The sequence below is a fragment of the Anastrepha ludens genome, chromosome X, assembly GCF_028408465.1.
Source record: "Anastrepha ludens isolate Willacy chromosome X, idAnaLude1.1, whole genome shotgun sequence".
In the NCBI taxonomy this organism is placed as follows: domain Eukaryota; kingdom Metazoa; phylum Arthropoda; class Insecta; order Diptera; family Tephritidae; genus Anastrepha; species Anastrepha ludens.
Window position 1 is genome coordinate 40,241,573 of NC_071503.1, and position 17,861 is coordinate 40,259,433.

The window sequence follows — 17,861 nt, forward strand, 5'->3', positions numbered from 1 at the left end:
CCGTTTGATACCAAACGAGGTTTCAGACAGGGTGACTCGCTATCGTGTGGCTTCTTTAACCAGAAGAGCATCGTAAGAGCCACAGAACTTAATCGCTCAGGCACAATATTTTATAAGAGCGTACAATAGTTGGCGTATGCCGATGATACTGATATCATCGGCCTTAGCAACCGCGCTGTTAGTTCTGCCTTCTCCAAGCTTGATAAAGAGGCAAAGCGAAGGGGTCTGGTGGTGAACGAGGACAAAACGAAGTTCGTCCTGTCTTCAAACAAATAGTCGGCGCACTCGCGTATCGGCATCCACGTCACTCTTGACGGTTATAATTGCGAGATTGTAAAAGACCTCATACATTTAGGAACCAGCATTAACACCTACTATATAATAATGTTAGCAAAGAAATCCAACGTAGAATCTCTCTTGCCAACAAGTGCTACTTTGGACTAAGTAGGCAATTGAGTAGTAAAGAGGACGAATAAAACTAACACTCTACAAAAAGAAGCGTGGACGATGACAACATCCGATGAAGCGACGCTTTGAGTGTTTGACAAAAAGATTCTGCGGAACATTTTTGGAGCTTTGCGCGTTGGTGACGGCGAATATCGTAGGCGATGGAACGATGAGCTGTATGAGCTTTACGACGACAAAGACATAGCGCAGCGAATAAAGATTCAGCGGCTACATTGGCTGGATCATGTCGTTCGAATATATACATAAATTAACACCGGCTATGTGCTTATTCACAAAAACTTGCAGATTCCTTTGGTAGCTGACACTTATCACTCCAACTTATTTTCATTCCAACTTATTTTATGTGATAAGAAAGTGCACCTGCTTATGTGCTGCTACAATAACAAGATGCGCTACGTCATTCTCAAGGGCAGCTACCCACAAATTATTTGCCCACAAGAAATGCTGACGATAAGTCTGCTATTTGAGAATGCCATGCAAAACCTTAAAACAAACAAAACGATATGTTGAATTACATTAAGTAACTGTGGCAATAGCGGATGCGCCGGCAGAGGCAATGACGGCAGCGCAGCAACGACAGAAACGGTAGATAGGGTAGCAGCAGAGAACGATAATTTATAGAGAAGACTTTTTCACCTTGCTCAACTCGACAGCGGCGAACTTCTTAAAAGAGCTGATTACAGTGAATTATGTACAAGTACATTGGCTCTGTTCAGTTTTTGGTTTCTGTATGAAATCAACTTGAAGAATGCCGACGGCATTTTGCAAGGGATTTGCTTGTGCATTTCTATTGTTCCTTGATAAACGAAAATTTATTCAATTTATATTTTCAAAAAAAATAAAGATTGAAATTGTGCGCCAACATTTAAAATCAAAGTAACTTTAATGTTTGTTGATTTAATTTAAAAAGAAGAATTGAAACAAAATACATTATAAAACGACCTCACATTTTGTTGTGTGCGTTTTAGTAAATTTAAAACTTCATACAAATTTAATGAAAATGTTTACTAATTTTTCGACTCGAAATTAATTTTAGACAAGAATTCAAAGAGCATATTGGTATATTGATGAATATATGTATATGTATATCAATATATACTTATATTATGTTAGTTATGTCTGTGTAAAAGTTCAATTGCATCTTCAATTCTTATGGTGTTACATATGTATACGTACACGCACTGCAGCAACAATGACCTATCTCACGACCCATCGCCTTATCATATTTATGTACATTTGAATATGCATTCATTTGTTCCTTTTGCCCTTTGTCAATTTACATTTATTACAGGGAATAATATACATACCTATGTATGCATTTTATAGATAGTATAAAACTTTGAAATTTAAAATAAATAAAAGAAAACTTTAAAGAGTCGTATTTGTATGGAACAACTAAGTTCTATTGCATCTTTAATAAATATAGTGTTGCACGCATATGTATGCACTGAAGCAACATGACCTACCTGACGAGAATCGCCTTACCATTCACGCAATAATTAGGGAGTAAATATCGTAATGATCACATTCCTGGCTAACAAATGCTAACACAATTCTCTTCTGCATATGCATCTATATATTTGCATTTGCGTATATGCACACTTGATGCCCTAGCCTATGTACATACATATTTGTGTTCTGAACTTCAAGCAAAACAATGCTTATTAATATACATACACCCGTGTGGAGTTGCCTGATCTCCCATCGGGCGCGCCCCAGGTGGTGGATAAGGAAGCCCTGGCATCACATGAGTGGCCTTCCCTGATGGGGTGGGTTCAAAACTCGTGTGATGACTCAAAGTTGGCATAGAATCAGGGTGCTATCCGCGAACCAAACTGGCTAGGGAGGAGTCCCGAACAAAAACCTTCCTTGGTAAAGGCAAATACAGAGGATATTACTCCAGGTGGAGTACACACAAGTGGCAATCCACCCGCTTCGGCGGCAGGGGCATGGATTCTGGAGGCCCCAACCATTACTCAGGTGTCTCAGCTCTATGAGCGAGAGTGTATCCTGGAGGAGACGGGGGTTGCTATCGCAATCTACTCTCTTTCAGAGTTTGAGAAACGTTTTCCTGTTTCGGAGGGCCTGAGTTGTGAGGCCTCTTCGGCGGCTGCACGACCTCCCAAAGAAGCAGGGAAATCGAAGAGCGTGGCACGGAGGGAGAGAAGAAAGCGGTGGGCAAGGCTCATGCGGGAGAAATCCTCATGTGGCTCTGCCGGCCCTTCTGCGTCTGTGTCTTCCAAACGACCTCGGTCAGCGGAAATGACACCCACGGAAGCTACCGAATCCTCGGTGGGCTCAGGCACTCCCAAGTTGTCTCGCTCTCGAGGTTAGCGGAGAAAGACGGTGGCTGAAAGCAGCACACCTCCCTGCCCTGCGGTTTCCGCCAATGGCCCAGCCACGACCCCCCAAGGTACGAACGCGGTCTTGGCGCCAGTCAATGTGGCGGGAAAAGGTTCTACTGAGCCACGTCCCTATCGGCGCCTCGACAAAATATCCAGCACAGCTGTCTGCCCGGCGAAATCTTCGTCAGTGGAGGATCGGGAGCTGGACCTTCGCCCCAGCACATCCAAGGGTGCGGCCAATCCATCCTATAGCGAGAAGGCTGCTGGCCCACGACCTGTGGATGTGATTGGAAAGCTGGGGCCTGAGCATCAACTGACGGATGCAGAAATCGAATACTGCAAAAGCCAACTGATGCGTCAGGTTATTGCCTCCGGCCCTGAAGCCAACGCGAAGTGCTATGAGACAAAGGGCGGCACCATAAAGGTGACGTGCGCGTCTCTGGCCAACTTCGAGTGGGACCGTGGTCAATAACGTGCCCCCCCATGGGGACCACTCGCTACGCAGTCTACAGCGAGGAGAGTGTACTCCTCAGGAAGGCCATCTGCTGGATTCCGGATCCATGTCTACGGCGGATGTCCTATCCTGTATACGTGCTCAAAATCCGGGCATCAACACGAGGCTTTGGCGAGTCGTCTCGTACACCAAGAGATAAAACCGAGAAGGAAAGGAAGGGGCTGCTCTTGTGGTGCGAGTGGATGAGGCCAGTGTTGATGTCATGGGCTCACGGTACGGCAATCGTCCGAGTCTCTTCTTTGTGACGGTCAGCTTCCATGTCTTTCCCAAATGATTGACTCGGACGATTCCTGCAGCTACCGTCCCTTGACGGTGACACAAATTAACTTGCAGCATTCCAAAGCCGCTACTGCACTACTAAGTAGAAGGCTTTCCCAGCTGCACACATTACCCCACATAACAGCAGTGCAAGAGCCCTGGGTCTTTAGGGGCCGTCTCTGTGGCTTAAGTGCCCTGAAAGGGGCCACGTTATTATATGACAGGAGTTCTAGTAGACCTAGGACCGGTCTAATAGTATCATCCCATCTCACCGTGACGGGTCTTGAGCAATTCTGTTGCCAAGACCTGGTAGCGGCTGAGGTGTGTTGCAGAGGTAGGCGCGGATGGTCGAAGTTTGTGATTGCTTCTGCTTATTTTCCTCTGGAAGGGCCACCACCCGGGAAGGCCACTAGTCTCGTGAGGTTCTGTGAGCGGCGCAGTCTGGGCCTCATCCTATGTTGCGATGCTAATGCCCAGCATACAATCTGGGGCAGCAGCAAGTGCAATGGACGGGGCTCTCGACTATTCGAATTTATCGCGTCCTCCTGCCTAGACATACATAATAAGGGCTCACAGCCAAAGTTTGTAACAGCTAGAAGGCAGGAGGTGATTGATCTAACCCTATCAAACTCAAAACTTGGGTGGTCAATCAAGAACTGGAGAGTCCTTGCCGAAGATTCGTGCACAAATGCCATTGCCCTCTAGAAACCCAAGAAAAACAGACTGGCAGAAGTTTAGGGAGGCTTCGAAAAGAACAGGCCATTGAGGCGGGTGTTGAGAAACTCAACGCTGCCCTAACCGAACGTTTTGAGTCAGCCTGTCCAATTCGACCTCACCCTAGCCGGACTCCAGTTCCTTGGTGGAATCGAGAGCTCCAGATGTTGAGGCATGAGTCGAGAAAACTTCTAAACCGGGCCCTCAAGACTAACCTTGCAGAGGACTGGGAGCGATACCGTGATGTTCAGAAGAACTACAAGTGGCTCATTCGGGAATCGAAAAGAGCCTCATTTAGGGAATTATGCAGCGGTATTGAATCTCTGAGTGACACGGCGAAATTAGTTAGGATCCTGAAAAGGGACTCAACTGCAAAGCTGGAGTCACTTAGAAAATCTGATGGCTCCTTCACGGAGCGGCAAAGGGAGACACTCAGCTTGCTGATGGAATCTCACTTTCCTGGTAATCAGATAGGCATCAGCCGGCAACAGCCCTTATTGATAGAGGCAGTTGTCAGAGCTGTTACACCTTCTCGGCATGACTGGTTCGTTGCCAGATCTGTGGTGAATGAGACCGCCATTCGATTTGCCATCAAATCTTTTGGCGGCTACAAGTCGCCCGGACCAGATGGCACATATCCTGCCATGCTGAAGGAGGGTGCAGAGTTCGTGACAGCAGCCCTGAAGAAAATCTTCTCGGCATGCCTGGCACTGGCTTACATACCACGCTCTTGGAGTATGGTGAGGGTCGCTTTCATCCCAAAGGTTGGAAAAGACGACTACACCAGCCTCAAAAGCTTTAGACCCATCAGCATGACCTCTTTCATGCTGAAAAGTCTCGAACGATTGGTGGAACTGCGCACACGTCAGAAGTCGCTGAAGGCTCACCCTCTGTCTCTATTTCAGCATGCCTATCAGAGTGGAAAATCCTGCGAGTCGGCACTGCAAAACCTTGTTGCTAGGGTAGAGCTGGCCAACGACAGGAGGGACTACGCTATGGGCATCTTTTTAGACATAGAGGGGGCGTTTGATAATGCCACTTTTGATAGTATGTGTAACTCTGCTAGTAGGCACGGCGTAGACCGGGTGCTACTAAATTGGATTCGTTCGATGCTGGCCCAAAGAATCGTTTTGGTGCGAGCAGAGGAAGATCTGCTGGTGTCATCTGAGGTTAATAGAGGCTGCGCCCAAGGCGGTGTGCTGTCTCCATTGCTCTGGTGCATGGTAATCGATCCTCTGCTCACCACCTTAAACGATTCGGGAGTCTACGCACAAGCATACGCGGACGATGTTGCTTGTTTGGTAACAGGCCCTTCGCTTATGAACATCTGCAGGAAAGTGCAGAAAACTCTGGATCGGATTGACACTTGGTGCTGTGCGAATAGGCTATCGGCAAATCCCGCCCAGATTGGTATTGTCCTCCTCACCAGAAGGAGGAAGCTTGATGGGCTCGTTCTGCCAAAGCTAACAGGAGTCACAATCCATCCAAATCACTGACAGCTTTCTGGCAGTGCAAAGATGTCTTTGGGAAAACGTGGGGTCTTTCTCCTAGCAAGGTCCTATGGATCTACACGGCTATGGTAAGACCTATTATAACCTATGCATCAGTGGTCTGGATGAGTAGACTCTCTGTAGTGGGAATCAGGAGGACCTTATCGAGACTACAACGTACTGTGGTTATCTGTTGCACTGGAGCTTTTCCGACTACTTCAGGCCCGGCATTAGATGCTCTGATTGGTTTACTAGCACGTGATGCTTTCATCCAAGGAGAGGCCTTGAAGGCCATCTGCAGATTGAAACACAATGGGAACTGATACGGCCCCTGTCCGGCATTGGAACACAGAGAAGGCATGGAAATCGATCCAACGATTCTCTCTATGCCCCTTGACTCCATGCCATTAAGAGTCGTACTTGAAAAGAGATACAATGTAGTGCTACCAGAGGCTCAGTTGTGGGAAGACTCAGAAAATGAGCCCGGCAAACACTGTTTTCGCATTTTTATGGATGGCTCCAGGATCGAGCATGGCTCCGGCTCTGGGGTCTACGTGGAATCCAGCGGGACAAAACTGCACTTTGCTCTTGGAATGCATGCATCTGTGTTTCAAGCGAAGGTGTATGCAGTTCAAGAAGCGATGAACTTTGTTGTGGAAAAGCGATGGAGAGGCAGATCTATATGTATCTGCAGCGACAGCCAAACTGCGCTTATGGCCTTAGACAGCCCTCCAACCACATCAGGGGGAGTCAAGTCCTGTAAATCCAGGCTGAACTATGTCGGGACACGTGGGTATCGCGGGTAACGATACCTCTGAGTCCTTAGCTAAGATGCCCACATTTTGCCACTCCCTTCTGCGGCCATCACAGCCATGGTTAGCAAATGGGTAACTACCACCCACAAGCGAGCTTGGCAGGCTGTGAGAGGCTGCAGATGGACTAAACTGATGTTACCTGTCATGTCCGATCGACTGTCACAAACCCTTCTGTCATTAAGCAGAGGGTAGTGCGGACGAATGGTTGGACTGATGACGGGCCACTTTCTGTGGGCGAAGCACATGGAAAGGTTGGGCATCTCAGACAGTGTACTCTGCCCAGCTTGTGAAGAGGAGGATGAGACGGCGGACCACTTCCTGTGTGTCTGCCCCGCCTTCGCTCGAATCAGGTTTGAAGTCTTTGGCACTGATGTGTTAAGAAGCGACCATCTTGGCTTCTTGGCGCCACAAGATCTACTCAGATTTCTTCGGAGATCGGGTAGATTTAAAGAAAATTAAAAGGGAATCCAAGTGAAGTACAATGGACTTGATAAATGTCTGAGTGCTGCACTTGCTAGTTGTCCCGACAAAAAAAAAAAATTGTCGTATTAACATCTGGAATTGGATATCTGTCCGTAATCGTATGAGAATTTATCTTTTGGAAATCAACAACCATTCTTCGCTTGGGCTTCCCTTAGTCATCGGTGCCCTGTTTTGGAACAGTCCATTGAATTATATGGGCTTTTGCTTGGTTGTATTATACCGTCATTTAAAGTTTCTCAATTTCTTTCTTGACAAAGTCATTATCGGACATGGGATATGGATATTGTTTTGTCCATATGGGGTCTTCCGATTCAGTCTTGATAGTTGCTTGTATTGTGGTTGTAAAGGGCAATCTCCCATTAGTATTATTATTTCTATTCATTAGCTCTTCCACCTGATCTTTAAATTTTTCATTATTTATTGTAAAATTAATCTTTGGTTTTACTTCTAAGGTCGTCTTTTTTTGATACTTTAAACTATAGTCAAATAAACTAATTTCTGCCTTTATTTGGCGTAATCCCTGTTTTTTCGAGTATCATGTCAAAGGCGTTTAATGCCTTAATTTCATAGAATGTTAAATGATGCCCGTACATCGTTATTATTTTTCTAGAATTTATAATTGAGTAGCCATGTAAGGTTTTGGTTTTAAATGGTTTCAATTTAATAGATTTCCCTATATTACAATTTACATTTATGTAATTGTTAGTAGAGCCTGTGTCGATTAATAAGGTAACGGGTGTGCCGGTTGGGCCGCATTTTGTTCGTAAGCAAGGCAACCCGTTTACTCGCCTAAAAAGTACTGCCTGTTTCATATTGTTCTTCGTAATTTGATACATATACTGATTCTAGATCTTCTCTATTTAATTGATTTATTCTTTGGAACTTCCTATCTTGCAGGGAAGCCGCATTAATGTAGTTAGATGCCCTATCTCTCTTATATGCATTGTTTGGTTTAAAATGATTTCGACTTACGGCGTTATTGTACCTGGTTGTCTGCATATTCTGCCTGGAGTGATCTACGTCCATTGGGATAGGCGTGGGTTTTTGTTGTTGTTGCTGTTGCTGATAAAAATTTCTTGGTTGATAGTTGTTCCTCTGTATCCTTACGTTCGGCTTGTACTCCCTCTCTTCTTTATGGGGTTGTGAGTAGTTATGTCGATTCTGGTTCGAATAGTGTTGGCGTTGATTTAGAGGCCCGAACTGCGTCTCAAACTACTTGTTAACGTTGTCGTGGGAAATGGTACAGGCTGTTGCAAATGCTGATTCCAACTTCCCCGGGTTATGGCTGTACAATGTACCGCTGGTATATGCGGAGTTTAACCCAAGAATAAATGTTCTTACTACCTCCTGATTAGCGTATGCTTTCATTTCTTCGCTATCGGCATCACTAGACATCTCAATTTTTGTTAAGGCTAAGTTAAGGGCCTTAGAAACCTCACTTTCTTCATTTCATCAAGGAGCACTTATAGTGGCGTTGGTCTGCATACGTATAGTCCAATCTGTTTATTACTGAATAAAAATTCAGTTTGGTGTTGTGGTTTGTAAGGATATTTGCAACTGGTCCTGTGATTTTTGTTCGCATTATTCCCAGGGCGCTATAATATTTTGGATGATTCTGGAAGATCTTTATGGCTTCCATGAAGGTCCAGACTTGTGATCTCCATGATCGGTATTGTTCTTTATCTCCGTCAAATTTGTGTAGAGATTTGAATAGCTCAAGGTTGATATCCTTAGGGTCAGTGACGTTTAGTTTTTCTTCATCATATAAAACTAATTCTTGCGGAGCATTTTGTTGTTCTAGCATAGCTATTCTCCCCGTGAAGTCTGTTATTTGTTGCTGCATCTGACAGCATAGTAATTTGGGCAGTTAGTTAGGCCATATGTTGCTCCATTGTAACTTTACTTAATTCTCTGAGAGCGTCGTGAGTTTTATGCTTGTTTCCTAACCGGAGCTTCCGTAAGGTATCCAGTTTCTTGTAACTTCACTTTTTTTTAGAAACTTTTTTCTTATTGATTACTTATACACTTTTTTCAAATATATAGTGTTGGACGTCTTAGGTACTGTGGAATTTATTTTTTTTATCCTTTTATATTTAGGTATAGAATTCGCTTAAAGGTGGTTGAGCCCCCAGTTGATATCTAATATTTATATTCGAGTGAAAGACTATTATTGTGGCACCAAGACGTGCATTCTTTATTCATAATCTTAGACTAACTCGTTAACATCAATCTTAGCACTACATATACCATTGATTTGCGTAGGACGTTATCTGTTTAGTAGTAGATACCCTACAAGACAGTGCTGAGCACTTTTGACAAAAATTCCAACACATTTACAAGTATTTTATTAGTCTCTAATACATGCTCATTATCAGAATAGCATATACAACATTTTTTAATGGGGAAATCAAGTATTTCATTTGATACTCTTTTCCCCTGTTCGGTGTGACTTCTATCTCTCTTTTACCAATAGCAATTTTATATAAATGAAAAATAGAGTAGAACTTTCCCATGGCTAGAACAAAAATGTGTAGTTGGATGAGGATAGTGATGATGATAATATGAGTGCTTATATGATAGTCAGCTGTCTTGTAGGGTAGCTATTAAGGTTATTATTGTTTGTTTTAGTGATAGTGTATTTCTATTGTTATATTGTTGGTCGGTTGCAGTTCGTGGTAAATCATGTTGAGATAAGTCTTGTTGTTTTGGTATTATGTACATTGTTATCATAGAAGGTTAAAGTGCATATTGTTGTTTGCCGGTATAGATAATGATGAGTAATCATTGATTATGTATGTATATATGTATATAACTAGTGCTTATACTAACGTCGTTAACTCGCGATGGTCGTCCTGAAGTCTTTAACTCCGACGCCTTGCTCGAACTCGTGGAAGCTGAGCCAAATTTCATAGTCAATATGATAGCTCAGAGGTTAAATTCATCGCACGGAACCGTTCACAGGCACCTGGTTCAGTTGGGAAAGGTTTCAAAGCTGGGAAAATGGGTTCCGCATAGACTTTCCGTCGCCAGCCTTGAGCACAGAGTGAATGTGTGTTCTCAGCTGCTGCAACGGCATGAAAATGAAAGTTTTTTTAACCGTATCGTTACTGGTGATAAAAATGGGTCCTTTACAATAATCCTGTTCGCAAACGCCAATGGTTAGATAAAGATGAAACACCAGAACCAACCCCTAGAGATGGCCTTCACCCCAAGAAGATTCTCCTGTCTATTTGGTGGGATATGGTATTATTTATTATGAACTTCTGGAACCAAACCAGACGATAACTGTTGATTATTATTCCCATCAGCTATCAAACCTGAATGAGGCACTTAAAAAAAATCGACAGTTTTTAGTGAATAGACGCAAAGTTTTGTTTCACCACCACAACGCCAGACCTCACACCGCAAGGCAAACATTAGGCAAGCTGAACGAGTTCGGATGGGAACTAATGCCTCAGCCACCATACTCTCCGGATTTGCACCTTGTGATTATCACCTTTTCCGTGGACTTCAATCCCATATGAGTAACAAGAACTATTCCTCAAAAGAAGCTATAAAAAGAGATATCGAAGCGTATTTTGGCTCCAAGCACAAACAATTTTTTGAGCAGGGAATTCAAAATTTGCCTAAGCGTTGGGAAGTCATTGTAAATAATGAAGGAAAATATATTTTGCGACAAGTGCCTACTGGTGCTTATGTAAATATGTTCATATGTATGTCTGTTTTTTTTAGCAGGTATGGGGCAAGGCGAATGGAATACTGAAGGTGGCGTCTTCCCATAATAGTTACTGTTTTCCCGATTTTGACAAATCTGATGACGCCGTGGCAAGAAACTGTGTGTGTGTATATAATTTCTTGTGTTTCGTAGTTTTTATAGCTTTCGCTTACTCTTCCTCCAGAGAACGTTAATGTATAGAGAAGTCTCAATGACAGGAACGTATGGAATTTCGAGGGGTACTCGTCTCGCGAAGACTAATCACCACAGACACATTTTTTACCAAAAGTTAACAGTAAGGGGCTGAATTATGTAAATTTAGCAGCAGTCGATAAGAATTTGTTGGTGATTAGAAGCAAGGAATGTTAGGTTAAAATGACTATATTTGAATTTTTTCCAAATCATCCAAAATTATGTACATATATTATGTCTGTCTGTCTGGTGGATCTGTAAAACTTTGTTTAACTTCAACTTAATCAAAATCCTCTATAGAAAACTCTTCATTACCAGGCACACAGGAAGATGGCACATGCAAATGTAAATTTGTGAATTTATACATAAGCGCATATATATGTATATGCTGTGTGTATGTACATATGCGCACTTGCTACAGCAAGACATAGGTATTACGTTAAAATTTCTCAAAAAATCCAGCGCGCATTCATAGGTACAGCATGGTATGTACAGTGAAATGTGTATAGGCACCTTCAAATACTCTGATTTCAGAGTAAGTTTCTAACTTTGCAGATATGTATATGCATATGTTTTGTGCACTTTTTATCAATTGAAGAACTACATACGTAAAGTAATATACTAATTAACTATTTACCTATCAGAGAACATAAAATAATTGTTTGGAAATTTACTTCTAATATTGAAATGTCCGACACAGAACTTTTTTATAGGCTACTTATGTTGTTTTCTGCAAGTTACTGTATGCTCATGCGCGCACTTGACGCACAGCAGCTGCGGTTGTCGAGCATTAAGAAAGACATATTTACATACATATATTGATGCATACATATGTATGCACAGAGCCGCGGCCGCTCGACTTGATAAAAATTCAAGATTTACCAAATATTGGCAAATAATTCTACGCGAAATATTCCAATATTGACTATTTTCGAATGGTCGAGAAAATTGGCATATGGCGGCTCGTTTTATGAATGAAAGTACTTTGCTCGTAGAAATATGAGCTCGAATTTATCAATGAATTTTTTGATGATGAGTTTTTGTTGAAACTGTTCAGCGCCGCCGCGACTATTTTAGGCTGTTCAGCACCATGGCAACTAGAATGATGGCCGCTACGCCTGTGCCTATGAATGCATTTTGTTCTTGTAGTCGCCTGGCATAGAATTTTAGCTTTGACCGAGATACGTATTTATATAGTTTTATGTTGTATGTACATGCATAGCTGTATGTATATTAATAAGCATTGTTTTGCTTGAAGTTCAGAACACAAATATGTACGTACATCGGCTAGGGCAGTGGTCGCCAACCTTTTCAATGTGTTGAGCTACTTTCAAGATTTTGAAATAAATAGCGAGCTAATTGCACAAGCCAACACAAATTAAATAATACACAGTTATATTCGACATACAATACCTGTATTTATTTTACTAATATACGTTCTATATATAATAAACTTATGACTTATGGTGCTTATACATATGCATAACTACATCCATGCTCACACCTATCAATCGTAACAAAACTTTTTGCAGTCCTAATGGCAAATCACAAGCGGCTTAAAAAAACAACAAAACAGTAATAGTACATTATTATATAAATAAAATATGGGCAGATAAAAAGAGCATATTTAATGAGAAGGTTGACATTCTGACTCATCGATAATTTTTTTTAATATTTGCCGTATAATTTGATACAGTCATTCGAATACAGTTATCCAAATGTATATCTGTAAGCCGATTGCGGTATTTATTTTTAATAAATTTCATATTGGAAAAAGAAGATTCACACAAATAAATTGAACTGAATAACGCTTTCACTTTCAACGCAACACGACATAAAACTGAATACTTATCTTTACTTACTAAAGTCCATATACATTTTGTATTTGAACCTAAAGATTTTAAAGTCAAGTCACTTTGAAAAGCAATCAGTTCCATTTCTGTCACAGCAATGTCTTCGCCAAAGTTGTTCATAACACAAGTTGCAAACTGTTGTATATCAATGTCCATGAAGGGTGAAACAACAAATTGCGTCACTAAAGCAATTTTGCTGAAATCCTTGAAACGATTTTTGAAGTTTTCCTTCAAGTTAGAAACTATTTCCATATGATATTTACTGTCATAGGGCTCTAATAGATTTTTGGATATCTTTTTGGAAAGAATAGGAAAATGCTTAGTATCGCGGTTTTTTAGGTTTTGTTCCCAAAATTCAAGTTTTGTAATAAATGCATTTATATCAGAAATCATTTCCGCTAATTCTTTATCCCTGCCTTGAAGCTGCAAGTTAAGCTCATTTAATTTCTCTGTAATGTCCACAAGAAAACCGAAATCTCTGAGCCAAGTCGAATTTTCCAGTTCAGGAATCGGTTCATCGCGTTCTTTGAAAAATTGGAGTATAGCAGGCAGGACGTCATTGAAACGTTTGAGCACTCGTCCTCTGCTTAACCATCGCACTTCAGAGTGAAGAAGTAGCTCTCCGTATTGACAGTCAATTTCATCAGCCAAGGTTTTAAATAATCTTCTTTGTAACGCTTGAGCTCTAATCTTGTTCACAATTTTCGCCACCAGTTTCATAACGTTGTTCAATTTTAGAAAATTTCCACATAATGCTTGCTGATGTATAATGCAGTGGTAACTAAGAAATTGTGGAAAACTTTCATCCTTATGACATAGCGCCACGAGCCCCTTATCACAACCCACCATAGCTGGAGCACCGTCAGTTGTCAGGCCTACCATTTTTGATGTTGGAATTTTCTCAGAAGAGATGAGATTTTTTAAATGAGAAAACAGCTCTAGCCCAGTAGTATGTCCTTTGAGTGGAATAAACTTCAAAAGATCTTCCTTAATTGTAAAATCACTAAAAGCCATCCTGACAAATATGGCCATCTGTGAGGTGTCAACTACATCTGTTGATTCATCCAGTTGCAGTGAAAAATAAATACAGTTATCTAAGTCACTTCTTAACTGTAAAAAAATATCATTGCTCATTACTTCTACTCGCCTCATCACTGTATTAGCAGAAAGTTGCATAGATTTTATAGCAGACACTATTTCGTCTTTATTTCTAAAGTTGGCGAATAAAGAATCTACAGCTTCCAAAAATGCTTGTTTTATGATTTCCCCGTCTTCATAAGGTTTTTTCTTTTGTGCAATTATCTGGGAAACACGATAAGATGCTTCAGTTGCAGCCTTATTTTTGTCGATTGTTTTCAAAAATATTGACTGTTGTCCACTTAACCCTTTCGCTCCGACTTTTGCAGGGGATTTGCTCAAACTTAATTTTTATGTTTTTGGATACCCATTGGTACTTTATGTGCGTAGAAACTAGATGAAGCTTGTAACTTATGTAGATAACGGTATTTTGAGGTGGGACATATGTGTCCCAACAGTATTTAAAAATGGGATATATTTGTCCCAACAGGGTACAAACTACACCTAGAAAGTAGAAACATTTTTTTGGTAATAACATATGATTTGTAATTTTATTTATTTCATGAATGTGATGAAACGAAACATTGTATACAGAATGGCAAATTACAAGCCCGGCAAATAATTTTTGTACTTTTCTCGACTTTTCGATTTGCGCATGCTACGCACCGACGTCTTTTAGACTGTTCTATGGGTAAATGATCCCCCACATTTTTCATTGATTTGTACCTATTCGATGATCTTCCAGACCGACGGGATCGTTTATATGCGGTAAATTCCTTTCCTTTTTCAATTAGCGACTCAGCAATCTCGACCAGCACTGGTAAGAAGGCAGGTTTCTTCTTATTCAGCTCTGAATATATAACCCAAGTGTTTACCGCAGCCATAATCATGCCACGAAAAAATTCTTTTTTCCACCATTTATTTGATTTTCTGTTTATATCATACAATCCCGACATTTGATCTGCCAAGTCCACACCGCCCATTGTTGCGTGGTACGTCTTTACGATGTCAGGGCATGGAAACTCTGCCTCAGTTCCATCTTTCATTTTGCGTGTAACAGTGCTCATTTCAGATGTGTGGCAATTACTGGACAGCATTACCTCTTTGACGTCCTGCCACTTTACCGCTATGGTACCTGCAATCAAGAAAGTTACTTAAAAAATTAATTAAAGGGTTTTAGTTTGACTTCGTACTAGCTACTATCATCCCGGCAGGCTTTGAAAGTTGTTTTCAAGCAATTCATGAAATCGTCAATGTAATAGGTTTTTCTTGTATCTGCAGGCTTGTCAACTGGAGCAAAATATAGCTTAGACATTATCTGCTCAAAACGATCACGTGATATGGCTGATTTTATAGATTCATTGCTCAATGAGTTATGATTCGACCAGTAGTTTTTAATCGACGGTACATGGTTATACGACATGATAAACATGCATCCAAGTAATATATCAATTTCACCGGAGTCCGTCTGAAGAATTTTTTTTTTGCTTCGCTCCGTTATGGGTATTTTCCTGAGCCTCTCATTAGTACATTGGGCAATGTACAAAGACATGCTTCTTGGAAACAATTTGCGAAAAATTTCGTAGGGGGTTGAGTGGCGCCGAATATTTACTGCAATTTTGCATTCGCGGTGGTTACTAACCGATTTTCTTGAAACAAACGACTCATTCGGTGTGCTCCAAATAACCGTGCCTGAGGCTTCCTCACCTCGTGCAGGTTGATCGTCTATGCCACCATTTTCGTCACTCAATCCGGTCTCCTCTGAATCGCTGGAAGAATCGTCATTGCCAGTGGTTTTATCTAACTCATGACTATAAAATCAGTTCCTGATTCCATGGATTCATCATCATCTTCTTGAAGTAATGCACTAATTTGATCGCGATTTAATTTCGACATTTTTGCTGTCTACGAGGTTGCAAAAATAAAAAAATTAGCTGTGTGATAGATTATGTACAACGTACTGCTGGGACATATATGTCCCTATATAAAGCCCTGCTGGGACACATGCATCCCAAAATTAATTTTCGCTGAATATTTTTCACACAACTCTTATTAAAATATATATTTGTACTTACCAGTAAAAGGGCAATATTTTTCTTTAGAAAAATCAACACTTCTTATAAAAATACGTATTATTTCACCAAAATTACGAGTAAATTTGATGCAATATTAGCGGCTGCTCACAAACAACTGATCAAAACTAAACACGATTGAAACAGTGTGGAATGCGGATAACGGTAAATTGTAAGTATTGTTCGCAGCTACTAATTGGGACATTTTGGTTGAGTTTCCTATGAAAATTGCAAGTTTCAGCTTGAAGTGAACATGCTGTGGGATATCAGTGTCCCAGCAGTAGCGAAAGGGTTAACTGGATTTTTAAATGTTTCAGTTTTTCTTTTCTGGTGGCAGAATTTAACGGGAATGCCTTCTCAAAAATCGAATGTACAGTTTTATGATGCCTCTCAATATTTCCTTTTTTAGGAACTGACACAGATGTATTACATAACAAACAAACATTTTTGCCTTTAACTTCTGTGAAGAAGTATTGTTCTTCCCATTCCGAATGGAAATGGTATGTCTTCGCCTTCTTACTACTGCTTGCCATAATGTTTCGAACTCTAACCCAACCGCTGAACGCAGAACGTTGATAATGCCGTTCAGTATTAAACTGAGCGCAATGTCGACGTGCATTGCGTATATATAATATAAAGCCAAAAAATTCTCGAACACGCCAATCGGTTCCAGGCGATCCTAGAACGGAGACACAACTTCGCGTCGTTTTTGTCGGTGCGAAATCACTTACCGCAGTGTTGCCGCTGTTTATCTATTTATTATGAAAATTTCTGAAATTTGCTAATACTGGTATGATTTTCAGACTTTTGGATTTTTTGCAACGTGAGCAGCGCGAGCTACCAGAATTGCCTTTGCGAGCTACCGGTAGCTCGCGATCGACGGGTTGGCGACCACTGGGTTAGGGCATCAAGTGTGCACATACGCACATGCAAATATGTAGATGCATATGCAGAAGAGAATTGTTTTAGCATTTGTTAGCCAGGAATGTGATCATTACGATATTTACTCCCTAATTATTGCGTGAATGATAAGGCGATTCTCGTGAGGTAGGTCATGTTGCTTCAGTGCATACATATGCGTGCAACACTATATTTATTAAAGATGCAATAGAACTTAGTTGTTCCATACAAATACGACTCTTTAAAGTTTTCTTTTATTTATTTTAAATTTCAAAGTTTTATACTATCTATAAAATGCATGCATAGGTATGTATATTATTCCCTGTAATAAATGTAAATTGACAAAGGGCAAAAGGAACAAATGAATGCATAAATGTACATAAATATGATAAGGCGATGGGTCGTGAGATAGGTCATTGTTGCTGCAGTGCGTGTGCGCATACATATGTAACACCATAAGAATTGAAGATGCAATTGAACTTTTACACAAACATAACTAACATAATATATGTGTATATTGATATACATATACATATATTCATCAATATACCAATATGCTCTTTGAATTCTTGTCTAAAATTAATTTCGAGTCGAAAAATTAGTAAACATTTTCAATAAATTTGTATGAAGTTTTAAATTTACTAAAACGCACACAACAAAATGTGAGGTCGTTTTATAATGTATTTTGTTTCAATTCTTCTTTTTAAATTAAATCAACAAATATTAAAGTTACTTTGCTTAAGCTTTCTATTATTCGATGAAATCATCATCAAATCGGACTTGAGCTATAATAAAGCTAAAGATGTTATCGATGGGTTTGTAGACCATGGGGAAGGTCAACGCGAAAGTAAAATTGGGAATAAATGTTTATTTTTTATTGTTAAGGGATTGTGCTGCAAATGGAAATACGTGTTTTCGTATTATATCTCCAGTGGTGGTATACGTACGGAGACATTGATGCCCAT

The 17,861-nt window shown here is 40.7% G+C and overlaps 1 protein-coding gene across 1 annotated transcript in view; it reads right to left on the minus strand.

Moving 5' to 3' along the window:
* The window catches only part of LOC128869966 (paired box protein Pax-6-like), a 50,888-nt gene extending 35,068 nt beyond the window's left edge, over positions 1-15,820 (minus strand). Inside the window, exons 1-2 of the mRNA XM_054112559.1 lie at positions 15,730-15,820; positions 14,800-15,059 (exon numbers count right to left, since the gene is read on the minus strand). Of these exons, the coding sequence (XP_053968534.1) occupies positions 14,800-15,059; positions 15,730-15,820 (351 nt within the window). The remainder of the gene's footprint in view (positions 1-14,799; positions 15,060-15,729) is intronic.
* Positions 15,821-17,861: the final 2,041 nt, after the last annotated feature.